Source organism: Aythya fuligula, chromosome 7, assembly GCF_009819795.1.
Source record: "Aythya fuligula isolate bAytFul2 chromosome 7, bAytFul2.pri, whole genome shotgun sequence".
NCBI lineage: Eukaryota > Metazoa > Chordata > Aves > Anseriformes > Anatidae > Aythya > Aythya fuligula.
Window position 1 is genome coordinate 22,484,768 of NC_045565.1, and position 14,823 is coordinate 22,499,590.

General features: G+C 35.1%; 1 protein-coding gene across 4 annotated transcripts in view; it reads right to left on the bottom strand.

Moving 5' to 3' along the window:
• Positions 1 to 2,083: 2,083 nt before the first annotated feature.
• Positions 2,084 to 14,823, bottom strand: part of ADGRA1 (adhesion G protein-coupled receptor A1) — a 275,807-nt gene continuing 263,067 nt past the window's right edge. For all 4 annotated transcript variants that reach the window (XM_032190930.1, XM_032190931.1, XM_032190932.1 and 1 more), the window contains 2 exons: positions 7,350 to 7,445; positions 2,084 to 4,090 (listed from right to left, as the gene is read on the bottom strand). In XM_032190930.1, the coding sequence (XP_032046821.1) occupies positions 2,869 to 4,090; positions 7,350 to 7,445 (1,318 nt within the window). In that variant the 3' untranslated portion in view covers positions 2,084 to 2,868. The remainder of the gene's footprint in view (positions 4,091 to 7,349; positions 7,446 to 14,823) is intronic.

The window sequence follows — 14,823 nt, forward strand, 5'->3', positions numbered from 1 at the left end:
GAAATTATTTCATTTATCATAAGGAAAAATAAAAAAAAGTCAAAAGCACAAAAAGCATTTTGGTCAAATTTGATGTTACAAAACATTTTTATATTTATTTAATATCATGTTCTTCTACTCTGTAGTTATACTTATTTTCTGAAAAAATAATATGCAAACAGATTATTGCATAACACATTTCTTCCAAATTAGCCCAGAAGTATTCACTAAATTATTATTTTAACACATAAGAAAAGTGTTCTAATATTTTACGTTTAAATTCCAGAGAGTTTTATCACGTAAGATATTCTGTGGAAAGCAGCACCTATTTACTTCTTTGTAAGCCATTATGAAGATCGAATAAGCCTTTTAGACGAAATAACAGCGGTGATTAAAACACAAGCTGAATAAAGAAGCTCGCTGAGTGGGTTCTTACAGAGTGAGTATTTCACTTGGCTGTGTATGTGGAACATTTTGCATAATGGTCTACAGACCTCCTAGGATTTTGCTAGTACAGAAAATACATATACATAGTGCTGAGACACAGAGAAGTGGTATTTCACATTATGTCTATGCTTATTTAGGGCTCACTGTCTACGTGGAATGAGTAAAAATAATATGAAAAGAAAATAATTATTAAACAGAAAATATTCCATTATGCAAACAAAGAAAAATACTGTATTTTAGTTTAGAGAGTTCAAGCATATACAGCATATACATAATAAAGCTCAGACATTTGTCTTTCTTTCTTTCTTTCTTTGCTAAAGAAGCAGTCATGAAACTTGTATGTTGGCTTAAAACTCGACAACCACCTAGTGCATTCTTCTTGCTAACCTTTTAAAAATACACAATCTGAGATGGATACATTGCACTGCTGGAGTTTACAATATATATTTCAAATTTACAAAAATACAGAAAAACAAGATTTCTTGCACTCAGATACTGAGCATTAACCCTTTGAGTACTAATTCCCACCTGCAACACTGCAGAACACATTCATCTGACTTGCATGTTTTTATAACATTCTAACAATTATAATTGTCATCTTTATGTACACTATTAGGAAATGCATTCCTACATATTAAAAAAAAAAAGGTAGAGACTAATAAAGTACTAATATAAAAATAATGGGTTGAAGTATGTGAAGATTTCTGCAAAATATACACAGAATCACAGACTGATGATTTCTCTAGGGGTTTTTCTATTTCCTTTCTGCAGCAAAGTAACAATTATGTAAGTCCATGTTAGGACATGACAGCAAACTTTCTCATGTGGCCATACAGAATTGTGCTTTTTCTCTTATTTATGGATGCTCTGTTCACTTTTCACTGTAGACATTTCTCTCTCAGCTCTATGCTCCTATTTGCTTGAATGCAATCCATTATTATTCTGCACCATTGCTGTCTGAAAAAAAAGGGGCTTTATTTCATGTAAGGATAATTGTGATGCAGTTCTGTACTGTGAGTTGATGCTTTGTGTCCAGATGTTCATGGAAACATGAAAAAATTTCTTGCCATAGCAAGTCTTGTTAAGCCTTGTTAATAGAGAATGTTACTGACCCTGGGATGCCCTACAATTCAGCAGAAATCATGAACATAAAGAATTTCTCTGAAGGTCAAATTTGCATTAAAGAATGAAGACTGTGAAATTTGCTGGGAGAGGAAATGGATTTTCAGAAAGCAAGAGGTGAAATTAAGAAATAGGCTCTAAGAAGGTATGTTTTTGGAAAATGACTGAGCTTTCTCTTTCCTGACAACTCTGGACTACATTGATCATGTAACTAAATAGACAGAATCGTATATACAGCATCTCTGAACTAGAGTAAGCTATTTTTAAGAAAATAACTGTAGTCCTCAAAGAGTTAATGATAAAACCGCTCTACTTTAACAGATGTGGAAAGGTAATTGTGAAATAGCTTAAAGATTTGTTCAAAAGGCATACTTTACAAAGAAGTGTAAAACTTGTTGAGACGATTGTTATTACACTGTACAGTGTCACATACAATGAGTAGTGCATGCTCTGTAAAGACATTAGAGTGGACCCTTATCAAAGCTATCATATAACCTTATACAAAGGATTGTGCCACTTAAACTAGTGCAGAGTGTTTTTTTTTTTCTGTAGATTTATAATGCTCTAGATTAATATCAATAGGGTTTTTCACAGCCTTGTACAACACCTTTTTTTTTCTTCTATTTTTTTTTTTAAACACATGTAACACTATAAAACAGCAAATGGTATATCCTGACATATGTCATGCAAAATACAACCAATACAGCACCATAGATGTAACAGAGACATTACCTAGCACTTTTTTCCAACAAGAAAGAGGACATAGCAGAGACTGTACATTACACGACTTTACAGGCCATATGCTACAGAAGTTCTTTAGAGGCAGTATCACTTTTGTAGATCTAAAAAGCTGTAAATTTATAAAATCCTGTTTATCATTTCTACTGTAGTCACTTCTGATTAAAATCCATGGCACAGTAATAATATTTTGCTACAAAAATAAATAAGTAAAAGTTTAAGATGCTGATATGCTTATAAAAAGTGTCTGAAGTTACTACAGAACAGAAATGAAAATAATGAATGCAAGTGATGTATTTCTAAATAAATGTGCTGTGTAACAAAAGGATATTGCCTCTCGTATTCAGTTGTCTAGACTTCATTTTCTAATTACCTTTCAGAATAATTTTATAACTTTTAAAAATTACTTTTAAAACTCACTATCTCTTTCTTTTAGACTCTTATTAAGAAAATGGAAATAAAGATGGAAAAGCTGTACAATTTGCTGATGAACGACACAAATAAGCCATCTTACTTAGTTTAGAATAAAAGCAAAGATAACGATGGTTTAGGTGGAAAAAGGACATTATGATGGCCCATGAACTACACAGTAGTTTCATTTTTCCAAGGGCCAGTTTTGATATTTCCTGTACTATCTGAGCTGTATATCATGGCTTCATGCACATTTCCCTTGAGAATTCCATTGTGATTTGTCGTATTAAACGGCAGTGACTGTGTCCGTGGGTGCATTTCAAAATGAGCTGGATGGTGCACAGAGTCACTTTCTGGCATTTTAGCACAACTATATATTACAGTACTTGCGTCGCTACTTTCGGGCTGATTGACAGTGGGATATGGATCACTTTTTGAGCAGCAGGCCCGTCTGTGACCTGACTGGCTATCATGTGTACTGTGGGGACTGTCTGTATGTGAACTGTGGATGCTGCCATCAATACTTGAAGGAATGTGATAGGCATATTCTCTCTCACCTGCAGATCTATGCCGGCTGAAATAACGTGGCTTAGTTCTGCTTTTCAGACATCTATGAATGTGCATATTAGGTCTGAAGCTTCCCTCATTATGGACATGAATATGAGCTTCATCATCAAGCAGCTGATCACAATGCATTTTTGCACAACATGGTGTCACAGGAGAAAGGCAGTTAACGTGATTTTGAACTGCTTGTAGGTTAGTGAGTTTGCAGTGGCTAGCAGCTGGATGATTAAACACAGCTGACTTGCTGGGACATGGTGATTCCTGAAGACAAGGTGCATGAATTTGAGTGTCCCCATTGATGTTAACCTTTGGGCGCACGTTAACTTGGACGGAATAGGTATTTCTTCTAGATGGGCAACAGGACCACCAACAATGCCACACATCATCTCGCTTTGCACAGTGATGGATCAGGATGAAAAGCCCCAAGGTCACACAGAAGGCTCCATAAAGACAGCTAAATATCATATCCAAGAAATGACCTTGAGATACTGCAAGTGCTCCAAAGGTCCACGTGGCAGTAAACAGGAACAAAGTGAATGCTGCAGCTCGAAGCTGAGCCTTAAATGAATGCTCATTTTCCAATAAGGAAGAAGAAAGCATGGAGCAGGCTGCCTGGGGAACAGACACAGAGTCTGTAATATGACCATGGCCCACCTCAGTACTTGGTATTCTCTGCGGATCTTCTGTCCTTTCCTTTAACTCATACTTGCGTTCAGGATGGCGCTTCAGTTGAACATATGTGCAGAGAAAGTAAACACAGGTAACTAGCACGATGAAAGCTACTGGCCCATAAAAAGCACCAAGACTAGGCTCCCATGCCATCCAGCAACTGGAAACAACAAAAAGAGAGAGTCAGGAACATATTATAGGTCACTTTAGATGTGATGCATGACAGACTGAAGTGAAACTGGGCTTTCTTACTAATTTGTATGTCCCAACAGTTTCTCAGAAGCTTGGATAGGTTTATTGTGAGAACAGGACTGTGTCTTTAACATCAACGAAGCTGCAATACTGCTTTCCTTTTTTTTTTTTTTTTTTTTTTTTTAATCAGAATAGAATGTCTAGTATAATTTAGAGCATATTAGGGATGAAAATTTCAAAGAAATCTAGGTCAGTTTATAATCTAGAATTCCACTGAAGTCTATTTATGTCAACCTCCAGTATTAAAAATGTCAGCTCTAATACATTGATAAAAAAGCAAATGAGGCATAGCTTATACAATATGCGTGAGCAATAGAAATGTACAGATTTCAATGGGACATCTTCTTAAGTTTGAAGATTGTTCTCAGGCAATATTCTTTTTGCCAAAGGGGAGAACTGGCTGAGTAATAAGAGGAGACTGAAAAAAGTGTTTCAGTTGAACAGTGTCACCAATTTCCACAGTGAGCAGACCCAAAAGTTACATGGCATTTCTGGGTTCTCAACACTTTCTGAAAGTCCTGGCAGTTAATTTATATGAATTATTTATATAGTTATTGAATGCTATCAGAAAAACTAAGGTAATTGACAGCCTCTTTGTAATACACTGGTAGCATAATATTACTGTAGCATTATTATTTGCTGAGCTTTAAATACTGTAACTATGACTATTTCAAAGAAGCTTAAAATAGTTCTTGGCCAGTATGAGATGAATAAACCTCAGTCAGCTGCATAATTTAGCAGCAGTCTAACAGGACTGTCCTGAGGATGAATGAGCCGATAAACATCAGAGAAGAAAACACTTCAGGCTATTGAAATCCTAGATGGACTTTAGGAGAATTTGGGTTGGGGGTGGGGCAAGAATTAATATTTGCCCAGTTTTTACTCTTCTTTACAATCTACTTTTACCCATTGTTACAGACAGGATACTGAGCTGGTGGTCTAAGCTAGCACAGCTGTTATTAGGTTCTTTATTTCTAAATGTTGCATGGATTACTGGAAAGAGAAGTTAATTTCCTTGTTTGTTGGACTGTAACAAAAAGTAAGTATCTCAAACTTCAGAAAAAAAAAGAAAAAAAGGTTTAAATTAAATTTTCAAAAAGTTTTCTAGCTGTTAGGTTAATTATGGTAATAAGTCATTGGAATAAAGCGTGGTGTATCCATTATTTGAGCATTTAAAACACCTCAGATAAATAACTGTCAGCAATAGTTTGAATATAGCTAATTTCCCACTGGGTCAGAAGGACAGACGAGGCGATCTGTCATGATCTGTTGCAGCTCTAAAAGCAACCCTGTGTGACACTTTGTACCCATTTAGGCATACGTGATTGGTCGCAGTCCCTCCATTACAGTGAGGAACCTTCTGATATCCCATTCTTGTCAAGCCAGGAATCATCCACCACTTACTATAAAAAGGACAGAACAAATTTATCTTCCAAGCTGAGAACGTCTCAGCTGAAAACGATGAGGTCCCACTGGGTATTCAACATGACAAACTGCAGCATAAATACCTTTTTTTTTTTTTTTTAAATCTGAACCTTAAACAAAAACATACACCCATTCCATTTATTAATGAACTTAGAAATCATCCAAGGGGTATATATTTTGCTGTCAGACATGCACATGAAAAGATTCCATGAAAAATATCTGTGAAAAGATAGGTAAGTTACTACCTATATTTAATTGGATAAACATGCAGCACTAAGCTACATAAATACTTGAAGTACATTTGAATTTGAATGCTGCATATTTGATGCAAAGTGGAAAATGGAATGTTCCCCAGTGGAACAGTCTCTTGGGATGCTCTTATTTCAAGTGGAATCTCATTGTGGATCACTTCAAAAATCAGTTCCGTAAAAAAAAGTTCAAGTTTGTGCATCTACATTTTTCTGTGCTAATACTATTAAAAATGAATAAGGCATATAACCCACTATGCTGTTGTTGAATTAGATGATTTTTATTCATTTTTAAAACCATCCCTCACCTGTGCCTTGTTTTCAATAGAGATTGTGGTACCATGTACTGATTGGCTATGATTAACATCATTAAAGAAGTATAACCTCTGTAAATGTGCCAAAACCTAAAATGTCTCACACATTTATGAACATAAATAATTGAGCCTTTTAATATACTGTTGATTATAAGTGATTGTCTAATTGGATAAGTTTGAATAAATATATGAATATGAGTTGGGCCCTAGGCAAAGCAAACAGTTAGCCACTGTATGCACTAATTTATTACCAGAATTTAAATTTCAATTACCTATAAAAATGCTTTTAAGGAGCCAAATGTTCACTTACAAACCATTCTGCTTCAATTTCCACTCTTCTTACACAGAACATAGCTAGCTTCAAATGCATTATAATAGATGCTCAAAGCAGTAACTAAGAGTAACATCCTCCAAAGTACAAGCAACAAGGTGCTGGCAGAGCACTAATAGATTCATTTATCCATTAGTGTGTCAGTCATTACCATATTGGTCATTTACATAGAATCTATTTAACTTTACAGTCTAATTCACTTTCTGCCATGCTTTTATGGAGAGGCTTACTGTTCTTTGTTGATCTCTCATGTTTCGAGCCAAGAATTAACAACATTATGATGCCTGGACACCTTGCAGAGATACACTGAAGACTAATATGCTAGTACACAAGAGAGTTATGTCATGACTGCAAGACATGTTGACTGAAAAATTTCCATATGGTGAAAATCCAAAATTTTATCTTTTTTGGGGGGTAGGAGGAATGGGGATTTTTTCTTGTCCTTTTCTTCACTTAATGATTTGTAACTTACTTTAAATAAGTTATCCTGGAGAATATCAATTCAAGGCAGATAACTTAATGAATTAAAAGTATTTACTTAAAGGTCCCATTAAACATGCCTTCCATTTTATAATATTCTTTCAGTTACTCAGGTGTAAATGAGAGGTGATTTTATAAATGAGAAGTGTCTCTATTGACCATAATGGAGTCAAACTGGCAGATGTGAAGCAGCAGGCCTCAGATTAACAAATCACTCTTTCATACCTATCAATTCATAAAATTTCATATTAAATGGCATCCCAAATAGCATGTCTGTACCCTTTACAAAGTCATTTATATTTATAAGCATAATAATAAAAATGTTTTTCTTAAAATTTCTATTGTAACAGTATTTATTGTAATACTTACTATGGTGCATTGCCTTCAATCCCATAATTATTGATATTGGTTGCTGCTGTAATCCCACATATAATAAAAGGAACTCCACCACTAATCAGATAAAATCTGTTGAGAGATAACAACTGATATTTTAATTTGCCTGACTTGTAGCTGAATAGTTCTTTGTAAACTGTTGTTATTTCATGAAGTTTCTTGACTATACAATATTGCCCAAAACATTAAAAATGTCCTTAAAAATCAGAAAGCAAAACCAAAGTATTATCACAATAAACACTGCAGTTTATAAAGCAAACAGAGCTTAATATTTGATATTTAAATGGATCCTCTTTTCCGTGTCTTGAAGAGTTACTCTAGAGTTACTACTAAATCCTTAGTAATAGTTACTATCAGTAATCTTAGTAAATGTAGTTACTATTGCAGTCATATGGAGAACAAAACCTTGTCTAATGAAAGAACCTACATTTCAAATAAAAATACTTGTTTCACTTACCTATGTATTTGTATTTAGTAATTATTAAATGTGTATTATATATTAAAAATATCTATTAAAACTATATAATACAGACAACAGACAACTGTTTTCATTTTAACCTGAAAATTTTCTCAGTGAAATTCAGTAAATTCACAGAAACTGTTTCCTAGTTCCTGGATGACAGATGAAATGGAGTTGAGTTAGGCAAAGAAGGAAGAAGCAACCAACTTTTCAAAATAAATATATATATATATATATATATATTTTTTTTTTTCTGAACAGAGGAGTAATCTGGAGCAATCAGGAGTATTAAATATCACTTTGCATGTACCATACTTTTGTTCATTAAATACCTTTAAATATCCAGCCTTGCAAATGCATTAAAATGTGAGGGCCTCTAAAACTTCAGCAAGATCTCATAAATATCTAAGAAGAGTGTTAATCTCCATGTTAATCTTTCTTTAGAGACTTGTATTTGAAGACAGAAAGCACAAAGTTTCTTACCCCTTTAACTGGTTAAATGCCACTGAGCTACTTGGAAACAGCAGTCATCCCAATGTATCATCATTAGGCTTAAATTAAAGTCCTAGGGGATGCCTCACTGAAGTTGGCATCCTGCATTCCTATGTCCAAATGCAGCAAAATATTTTGTCCTCACATTTCCATTTACATAAGCAAAGCACGAAATTACACGTGGAGCACAGCACTTCAACTGCTGTGGCCTCTGAGGTGGAGAGCACCAGTGCCTGGCACATGAAAGGCTACAGCTGGCAGGAACGCTGCTTAGCGACAACAGAGCAAATGTTTCACTGAACTTAGAAGCTCAGCTAGTTCTCTGAACATCCCAACTGATTTTCTATTTCAACCTGTGCTCTTCTCTCAGTAGAAAAAAAAAAAAGTTTATTTACAACACATTCCTTTGCTGTGGGAAACATTAGGCAGGGATGCAAACACTTTCCAATCATTGATATTACATCGTCCAAAAGGACTAAGAAGAGCCTGATAATATAAAGAACACATTCTGTGCAGAATCAGGCCACTAGTTTTCTAAAACATGATACATAGATTAGAATTTTTTTTTCAGCCACTGCAAGGCAGGATTTTTACAGAAACAGAGACATAGTAACTTTGACCATTTAAGTCCAACCCTGAATTAGTGTTAAAAATTTCTTCACTTGTTTCCCCCATGTCCTTGGGAAGCAGAATTAGAAGCCAGGCCTCAGAAAATTTCACGTTAACATTTACAGTCAGTCTTTGTCCTAATGATCTAAGCTGTAAACAGAGCAGAGAAAATCATCCTCGACATTCATCAAAAACCCTTTCAGCTTTTATAACTTCAAAGTCATTGAATATATACATTTTCTTCAAACTTGGCTTATTCTGTAAAGCTCAACAAATTCCAATGAACAAGCTGCATCCTTACAAAATCCACTCATTCACTGCATTTTAATGATTGTGAGTATCTTTTGACTTGAGCATATTGAATAAGCTAGCTTAATAGCTTATTATTATTTTTAACAAAGATGTTCAATGACATTTTTTGAAACTTCAGGAAATGACTAGGGTAAGCAATGAGGCATAGAAAATTTAATCCCAATTTGTCTAAGAAATAGTAAAGAGCAGAAAAACAGTATAGAAGGAAGTATAGGAAACTGCACTTCAAATTCATCTGAAGTGATTACACCATAGAATTTACCTACAATGCAATCTATAATTTCATTTTTTGCAGAGCAGCCACTTTTTACAAATCAGATACATACATTTAAATCATATCATTATTTAAAGTCTCATACAAGCCTGTATTTGGGTGTTAGATAACCTACATCATATCTCACACTTTCAGCAAGCTGCTGTACAAGACAACGGTAGCATCAGATGTTCTGCAAGCACTTAGCTATTCGGTGCTTCAGAAGCATGGCAAAATCTAGCCAAATTCCTGTCCTGTCTCATTTGTGTGAGCTCCTGGATACATCACCAAAAGGAGAAGTATTGTTCATGAAAATCCACATAGATGTTAGTTGTGAGGAAGTTAATTTTACACTTAATAAATAAATAATTTAGACCAGTATAAATACAATCTAAATGGAAAAAAAAAAAAAAAGTTTTTATCAATTTCTTCTTTAACACTCAGATGAGATGATTAGTGTAAAAAAAATAAATTAAATTAAATGGATGAAATGAATGAATGAAAATGTGAAGAAAACATTGATACTAAATAGCTAGGATTTGTACTTGTAGAGAACCTTTTATCTAAGAGAATTAAAGTGCTTTATAACAAGAATTAATTTAGCCTTGCAACCCCCTGTGTGACCAACAAACACTATTTTCCCTGCTGTATAGATGAGAAAACAAACAAGAAGAGATTAGGTGTTCAAGGTTATGCAGAAAACCTGTTTCAGAATGAGACTCCTTAAATCCTATCATATGTTTAAACACACAGCACCTAGTACTCTAAATGAAGAGCCTGGGCATATCATACTATCTAGGTATATGTCTCCAAGCCCAAGAAACAGGGTTTGCCTCTCCAGGGGTTCAAGCAGGAGCAAGAAGAAAGCTCCTTGCTGATGGATTCCCTGGGTAGGGTGCTTCCCTGTTACTCCCTACAAAGCTTGGCTCATGGAGGACGAGCCTTTTGTGCATTATTTTATTATTACACCAATGATAGGATCCATAGGAACGGTGTTAAGCTGAGGCAGGGGAAGTTTAGGCTGGACATCAGGAAGACGTTCTTCACCGAGAGGGTGGTCGCACACTGGAACAGGCTCCCCAGTGAAATAGTCACTGCAACAAGCCTGTCTGAATTTATGAAGTGATTGGACTTAGTCACATGGTCTAAACTTTTGGGTAGACCTGTGTAGTGCCAGGAGTTGGACCTGATGATCCTTATGAGTACCTTCCAACTCGGGATATTTTATGATTCTATGATTATTCCCTGTGCAACACTAGCACTAACATCTACTGGTATTTCATACAGGGTTGCTGAGCACATACATGGAGCTTCCAGATCTGTTCAAGTGGTCTGAGTTAAGGGCTGTAACTGGAGAGATACTTCTCCACCTTCTCTTTTTCCCCACAAAAAAAAAAAAAAAAAAAAAAAAAAAAAAATATATATATATATATATATATATGTATATATATTTCTCCGACACTGTTTGCCTAGCTTACATTTACTACTTCCTCTCATGACGGTCTTGGTTTTAAAGCTTGAAAGGTCTACAGCCTTTGGCTTAGTAACCAGCTTTCATCTTTCAATTACTTTCTCTGATTTTTGTAAACATGATAAAAGATATTTCGTATGAAATGTATACAAGCCCTGGCTCTACACCAATGACTTAGTGAGACTGGAACTGTGTGATTTAGGAGATCGTTTTCTCACTATACCAGTGGGTTGTCTCCTCTTCTCTACGAAAAAAACAAGCAGTAACTCAGGTCTCAGAGCCAATTTCATCAACTTGTGTTACACTTCTACCATTCAAGGAAGTGAAGGGTGATACTCAGGTTACCAGTAATGAAATGCTGTAGGAAGCAGAAAGAAGATGGGCTATTTGGAGATCCCTGCTTTGACAGATCTGACTGTTTTGAAGGAGCCAGCTAACACAGAGGACTTGTAGTTGACATAGCCATGCACACGGATCTTTAAAGACTGGGAAACCACAGGGAGAAAATTAAAGCTTTTTTCATCTAAAAATTGATCTTGACAAATAGTTAATTTATATAATATTTTTAAATTGTTTTACAGGGAAGAGCATAAAACCTGTGGGGTGATTTTGGACTTTGAAGCAACTGCCAACCTGTTGCTTCAATAGCCTTTGCGAAGAGATTTAAGATTTGTATATTGTTGTTTTAGGCCACGCAGGGATATCCTGAGGATTCCTAGCAGGCTCTCACATCAGCATACATTTATTTAGTGAAGCTCATTCTATCACATCTTCAATAATGTTGTTACCCAATCTAATTAGATTAAAGCTAGCATGGTAGGCTTCTGCACACTGCATTTGCACCTTCTAGCTGCAGTGCAGGCACCACCTGAGGCCTGAAAGTCAGACTATGCAGATGCACTCAAATGATGTGCAGTAATTTGTGAGGTGAGGAATCATACTCATTGAACATGAGAGGGCACCCCTAAGTTCCTGCTGCAGCTGCCTGAGACCAGTGAGTACCATATATTTTATTACAAGCAGCAACATAAACACAAAAAATCCCCAGCACAGAAGCAGACACTGCTTGAGGTGATGTCCCTGTGTTGACATCACATCTTACTATATTCCAGCTTCCTTTCAGCAAAAACTCCTCTTGTAAAGCGAATTCTACAACAAAATACTGGGAGCTACATAGCCAATCTGATAGAAACAGGATAATGTCAGCAAGAATGACTGCAATAGCCTGCAGGCAGCATCAATTCTGCTAACTTAACATACAGTATATTCTTCTAAGTTTATTTCCATAAATATTACTCAGTAAGTCACTGAGTGAAAGGAGAGTTCTACCCAGTGATGAATTTCTTGCTTGAGTGTCTGGCTTTTCTCTAGCCCTAACTTGATTCCAGATTAAGACCCTTGACTGGAATGAATTCTTCCTGTGCTCCAAAAAGGATGAGACCTTGGCTTTTTGGGTGTAACCCACAAAACCTTATTTCTTATTCCCCTGCCCCCCAGAGGTTCATATTTATTGCTTGTGTTGCCTCCCTGTCTGCAAGTGTAATATAAACACGGAGGTGACACCAAAAAAAAGGGGAGGGGGGAGAGAGAACAGATCACAGTATGCAATATTAAAGTTTATTTTAGTGTTATTAGCAAAGTCAAACTCTTGAAGGTAGATAATACAAAACAAAGAATTGTGTGGAAACTGCATCTAGCACCTAAATGTGTAAATATTATTATTCATTTTAACTACCTGTTTACATTCCTTTTTATTTTCCACAAGAACTTTCACTCATTCAGCACTGATGGGGCAAAGCTCACTGTATAGGTATATATTATTTTATTTGCATATATATAAATAAATATATATGTATCCCTTCTTTCTAGATCTAATTGCAAATTAAGAGCTTCACAAACATTAATTAATCTTCAGAATGTCCCTGTGAGAATATGTATAATCTTTTCCGTTTAGAGGCAGAAACTAAAGTGCAGAGAGATGAATGACAAAGCCATTAAGAAAATTCTCTGCAGATTTGTTGCTCAACTTAAGACGTCTAGACCCTCATTCAACAAAACTGGGCTCTAATTTTAAGTAAAATTGGCTGTGACACTGGAATTTAAATACTTTGTTGGATCTGGCCTTAATATGGAAATCTAGGTAATAAAGAGGGAGAATGTTAGTCATAGAAAACATGAAGCCTCATCTATCAAACATCTTCAGAAACACTTGCCTCTTTCATGTTAGCCCACTGCAGTAGATAGAGTGAGCTTCTTTTTCTGCTTGGCAGAAAGGGTAAAGGGTTACCCTGTAGGCCAGCCTGAGTCAGAAGAGAGAAAAGAAAAACAAAAATGCATATACCAAAAACAACCAGCAAAACAAACAAAAGAAAAAATACCACCAAAAACTTGGAAAAAAGAAAGAGAAAATTCAGAAGAAAAGATAACTATTGACTCTTGTGTAGCTACACCAACCTGAAAAGTTATTTCATTTAACAAGCAAGGGAGACCTTGCTATTTTCTTATCTATTTCTTTATCTTTCTGGAGAATGCTTTGGAGATTGTTGGAAATCAGAAAGAACTGACTCCTACTTCAATTTAGCTCTGTTGATTTCTACTGCTCAGGCTTAACGAATAAATAACTTCAGTCAAGATATGGAGGTACTCATGCTGAATTTAATTCTGAAGTAGTAAGTAAAATATTATATAATGTGTTGATGAGAAAGAATATAAATGTATCACTATTTCTTGAAGAATATGTATCTATCTATGTATATTTTTTAAAAAGTTTAAAAAGAGAATAGGGATCACAGAGAAAACTCTATGGCAATACTTGGATAAAAATAATAGCAGAAAGCCTCACCCTTCCAATAATTCATGCTTTGAGTATTTTCTATTTGCACAATCACTTTATCCCTAGGAAGCACAACAGGTTTTTCAATTGTTTCCACAGTTAATTTATAGAAGAGAAATGGCTGATACTCTTGTTCTGAGCAATACATTGCTACCTTATTTTTCCAGCCATTTGACTACTCTGGTGTAGAGCTGTTAGCTGAAATTATTTTGCAGTTCCAGCCTACTGAATCAAATGCAACTGCTTCACTGAGCATTGCCGTACACCTTTAGAAAGTCAATTACCATCAAGATGTCCTTCTGCTTTTCAAAGGGGATAAAAGAACCATTAACCTATCAACCCTCATCAAGGCAAGAAATTCTGATAACAGCCTATATATGACAATGACATTTTATATAATATGAAAGTGAAATGAAAAGTAAAACATGCAAAGACAGTAAGTGCTATACCCTTATATTGCTATCTATTTAATATCTGATTTGTTTTATATTAACACTATTTTATGCATGTCAGTAGAATCACCTTGAATTTTAAATAGATAATATGGATTTCTTTGCTTTTACTTGATGCCATATTTCATTAAGCCTGCAAAAGGGACCAAATGACACCACTAGCAAGAGGAAATATATTTAAATTTGGATCAGCTATGAAAGCCACTTAAAGGGTTTCTGATCTTTGATCCCCTATGACTCAATTTTGAAATCACATTTTTTAAAAGGGATTTATATCAATCTGATATTTAATTATGGCATTCATTAATACAACTTCCTGAGTTTCATGTGATGTAGAGTTTGACACTTACTTGTTCTGTAGTCAACTCCTTGATTTCTAATTTATATATTATCTGAAAATCTACTGTTCTCTACTTTCAGAGGAGCAAAAACTTTGGTGAGAACATTTATGGGTTCTTTATTCACTGCTTGGCATAAATTTGGTCTTAGGAATCAGAAAACAGCACCAAAATCTATTTGTTGCATTAAAAGAGATACTCTGAGATCTTATTTTTTATTACAAGCTAAA